Here is a 4,760-nt window from a genome sequence, read left to right as displayed (position 1 = left end):
GTTCATAATTGAAAATTGATACCTTTAAAATTAAAATTTATTTATACATGATTCTTTTCTCATAATTGTACTTTTTTAAGCATTATAGCACCGTATATTTCCTTTATTTATTACTCATATAACATATTTCTCTTTATGTTTTATATATTATATAATTATTACCTTTGAAAAATACGTGTAACAAATGTTGATAATGAATTCTGTTTGTAAATATTGATTTAAAATCATTTATTTATATTATAATATGTTATATATTTATTTTCTTGTGTATGATTTATTAGTTTTTTGTAGTTCTTATTAGAACGCATAATTATTGTACATTTTATAAGAATCTATATAAATTGTTTATATATTAATATGTTTATTTAATAAAACTGCTAATTCTTTTTTTCTTTTTACCTTTTTCTCATTAATTTATATATTTCTTGTTTTATATTTAATTTTTGATTATATGTTTATACTGAGAATAAATGCTTTTATGGTACAAATTAGAACAAACAGTGTTTATTTATTATTTTTTTTTTGTACATTTTTTAGGAGTATTCTAATATATTATATGATATATCCATACCTTTATCTATATATTCCTGATATTTACAAAAGAATGAGCTCTCTGATGTAAAATCTTCTTTGCTTTTTTTGTTCCAAATTTCCTTTAACATCCTTATTCTTTGTTGTAAATATAAACGACTTCGTGTAAACTGACAATAAAAAAGAAATATTGTATTTTTATTCATATATTAAGGCCTAATTTTAATTTTTATAATGTGAAATATAAAATTTATTGTATTACATATTTCACAAATTTATTTTATTATTAACCTTATACAAAAAGAATGGAATTACAGTTATTGAAAGAGTAATTATAAATAAAACTAAAATTACCTTTCGAGAATTTATACTATATAAGGAAGGTGCATGATCTGAGACACCTGGAGAAGAACGTATGTCTTGTAATGCATCCGAAGTATCGTAATCGATAGGAATATAGTTCTTATATGCTTCTTCAACAATTTTCTTCACTTCTTGTAGACTGATATTTTGTACACTGTTACATTTATGTAAAAAATCCTTATAATTGTTAAAGCAGGAACTATGGGAATGGCATGCACCACTTTTATTTTTTAATGTTTTAAGATTATTATACAATGAATTCAGATAATTCAATATTGTAAATATATCATCTGTAAGATCAATTACGTCATCTTTACATTTATCCATATGTGTTCTTTTATTTCTTTCGTATACATCAATCATTTTTTGATAGCACTGTTTTTCTCCTATACAATTTGAAAATTTTTTTGATTCATTTTTTAATACGTAGTTGAAATACCTACAATACGGTTTTATATCACTAGATGTTTTTTCCTTTATACGATCTAAGTAGTTACTAAGAAAAACACAAATACTATGAAAACTATCTCCCCATATATTAAATTCACTATTAATCTTAATGCATGCCTTATAAAAAGTATCTGTTGCATAATTTATCCCAATTTGTTCTTCAATAATATTAAAATTTTCAATAGACGTAGGAAATATACCACTAAAATCAAACTAAAAAAAAATATCATAATGCATAAAATAATTTTAAATTATATTTTTATGAAGTCATTTATTGCTTTTTACAAACTCATATATATTCAATCTGAGAAAAATAAATTTAAATTTTTGAAGACAAATAATAATATACATCAATAGTCAATGGAATAGAGGAACTCATATTTTACGTATTTATAACAATACAAAAAATGATTGAATTGAATAAATTTTTATGTGAATAAAATTAAATAAGTTTTATTTAGTATCAGGAATATGCTATAAATAATACATAAGAATATATGATTAATAAATTAAATTTATTAATATATATATTACACTACAGGAAAATTTAAATAAATTTTTGTAAATATAAGAAGAATTGTACGTATATATATTAATATATGCACTTTATAAATTTAAAAATTTAACCTATGCCTAAATTAATGAAGTATAATTATAAAATATGTTTTATTAATTAATATATATATTTTTCTTTATTTAAAATTTTTTTTTACAATTTTAATATTAATATAATATATGCATTCCAATAAAGTTTCCATATGTTACAGAATAAGAGATATATTCTTGAGTCTAGTTTTAGTATTTCCATAAAATTATATAATGTTAAGTCATATATGATTAATTTATTTTTTTCAGATATCATGTTTTAGGTATGTATGTTTTATGATTTTTATATTATTGCAAAACGAATATTTATGTTCTTTTTTTCATTTTTTGAAGTACATAGTATTTATGTTCTTAATATATTATAGATAATATTTTGGTATAGTTTTGTATAATAGTGTATATTAGATCAATTTACTTTTATATTATAATTATAAATATATATGTATTTTTTATTTTTAATAAATATAAATACCATAGTATTATATTTATTGTATGGAATAAGATATTTATGAAATAATGCGTAATGATGTTATTTGCTTATTATTGCACTTAGCTAAGCATATCAATATTATTATCCAAATATGAAACTTGAGAGGATTTATAATGTTTCAAATTCTTATCATTATGTAGGTCAAATATATTAATAATTTTATCGTATAATAATAGCTTGTAAGAAGTACCACAATTTATAGAATTTATTAAATTCATTTTTTAAATTATTTGTCATTATTCATAAGCTATCCTCCATTCTAACTCCTGAAGTATATATACATTATCACAATTAAAACATAATTATTATAATAAAAAGTATTTATTAATGTAATCTTATATATAATACTGTTTAATATTTATTTGATATTCGTAGTCAGTTCATCACGAAGTATTCTATTTTCCTTATATATATATAAATTTGTTAAATTAACAATTAATATTATAATAATTAGTTATAAATTTTATCTAATTTATGTAAAAATTATTTTTTTTTTAATGTATAATTCCTTCATTACTAGATTTTAAAACAGTTTTATATATTTTTGTTATATATAATATATAGTTATCATAATTATATTATAAAAATAATATAAAAAATAATAATGTATAATGATTTATACATGAAAATATTCTATATCACAGATGTTGTAATATTTTTTGTGAGAAAATAACATTTTCATGTTTTCCAACACGTTATCATTTAATTTTTTTTTCTTCACTTAAAGCAACAAGAATAAAATCACTAATATTTTTGTGTACCTAATAATTATTTCTATAATGAATGTGTTATATTATATTTTTTTAGAAATAACAGGATTTATTTTTCTTATTGCATGAAAATAATGTTAAAATTTTTCTATATATTTACTTATCATACATTATAATTAAAATATTATAAGATAAAAATATATAATTTATTTAGAAAAATCACATATATAATTGTATTTAAAGGAACAAACGTTATAAGAAAATGTTTAAAAATGAAAGTGTATTATCATATAATTTTATTACTTAATCGATATTATAGTAACATTCGTATAATTTATATAACAATGAAAAAAAAGGAATTATAGAGAATAAATTATTCTCTTAGTATATATTTAACACAATTAAGCATACAAACTGGTATTTACAACTACTAATAATTTTATTTCGAATATTCTTCATTTATATGTTGGGGTACTTAGTTTAATATTATATACGATGAAAAACATTTTATATAATTTTATTTTTTTGGTAAATATTTAATGAATCTAAAACATTCATTAATCAATAGAGTATACGTTATTTATATATTTTGTATTTTTTCTTTTTATTTTTTTGTCTAGTCTATAAGAGTCAAAGCATATAAATTATTAAAATGAAAAAATATATGTACAACTAAGGGGACAATAATTTCAGGTTAAAATATTCCTAAGAGGTGTATCATTATATATATAAAATGAACAGAAATATGTTTAGAACATAATTTTATAAAATATCAAAAAAAGTTAAAAAGTAAAAAAAAAATAGCCTTATAATTATGTTCATGAATGTTCGTATAATATACGATATATATAAGTACTGTATCGAAATTTATACAATGTTTAAATAAAAATAATATGTCGTATATTTTAAAATTATATATTATATTATTTTCAAATATTTACTTTTATTTTTTTAATTCAATATCTATATTATGTTTACATAACTTATCAAATATTCAATATTAGTAAGAATATGTTCCATAATAGGGCTATATCTATAAATGTACTTATATCCATAATATCATATACTATAGTGATTCTAGACTTATCACACACCAAATGTGATATATCACTATTATTATCCTTATAATTGGAATTTTTTAAAATATATCATTATATGTATTATGCGCCCTAGCTATATAAATATAGAATATATGTTAATGATATTTTTATTATAGTTATTCATAAGATAAATAAAAGGAACTCAAAAGAAAAAACACATTTATTGCTTTCCATAATATGCAAAATTCTACTTTTTTATGAAAAAAATATTAGAGAGATATATTTTTATCTATTTTTACATCATATATGTATGAAGAATTAAAGGAATGTTAAAAAATACTGAATCTTAATATAATTAAAAAGAGTAAATTTTCTATTATTCAAATTTAAATACATTTATAAGAAATTATGTCAATAGAGTTACTAATAATTAGGATATAGGCTTATATATTTATATATATTTACATTAACTTAATTGGATTAATATTTGTTTTAATATGTCTTCATGCATTATAATAATATTAATATAATTTTTAGTTCTCCAAACAATATAATTAATCTATTTTATTG

At 18.6% G+C, this 4,760-nt stretch overlaps 1 protein-coding gene across 1 annotated transcript; it reads right to left on the bottom strand.

The window, feature by feature from the left end:
* Nucleotides 1-533: 533 nt before the first annotated feature.
* Nucleotides 534-1,723, bottom strand: PGO_000455 (variable surface protein; the record flags this gene model as incomplete). The annotated part of the gene is made up of 3 exons (XM_028690773.1): nt 534-701; nt 886-1,557; nt 1,694-1,723. The coding sequence occupies 3 exons, from the start codon at nt 1,721-1,723 to the stop codon at nt 534-536; spliced, it is 870 nt and encodes a 289-aa protein (XP_028546574.1).
* Between the last annotated feature and the right edge of the window lie 3,037 nt (nt 1,724-4,760).

This window comes from Plasmodium gonderi (assembly GCF_002157705.1).
Source record: "Plasmodium gonderi DNA, contig: Pgo-contig_43, whole genome shotgun sequence".
NCBI lineage: Eukaryota > Apicomplexa > Aconoidasida > Haemosporida > Plasmodiidae > Plasmodium > Plasmodium gonderi.
Note: the sequence above shows the minus strand (reverse complement) of the source record. Positions and strands in the feature narration are given on the sequence as shown.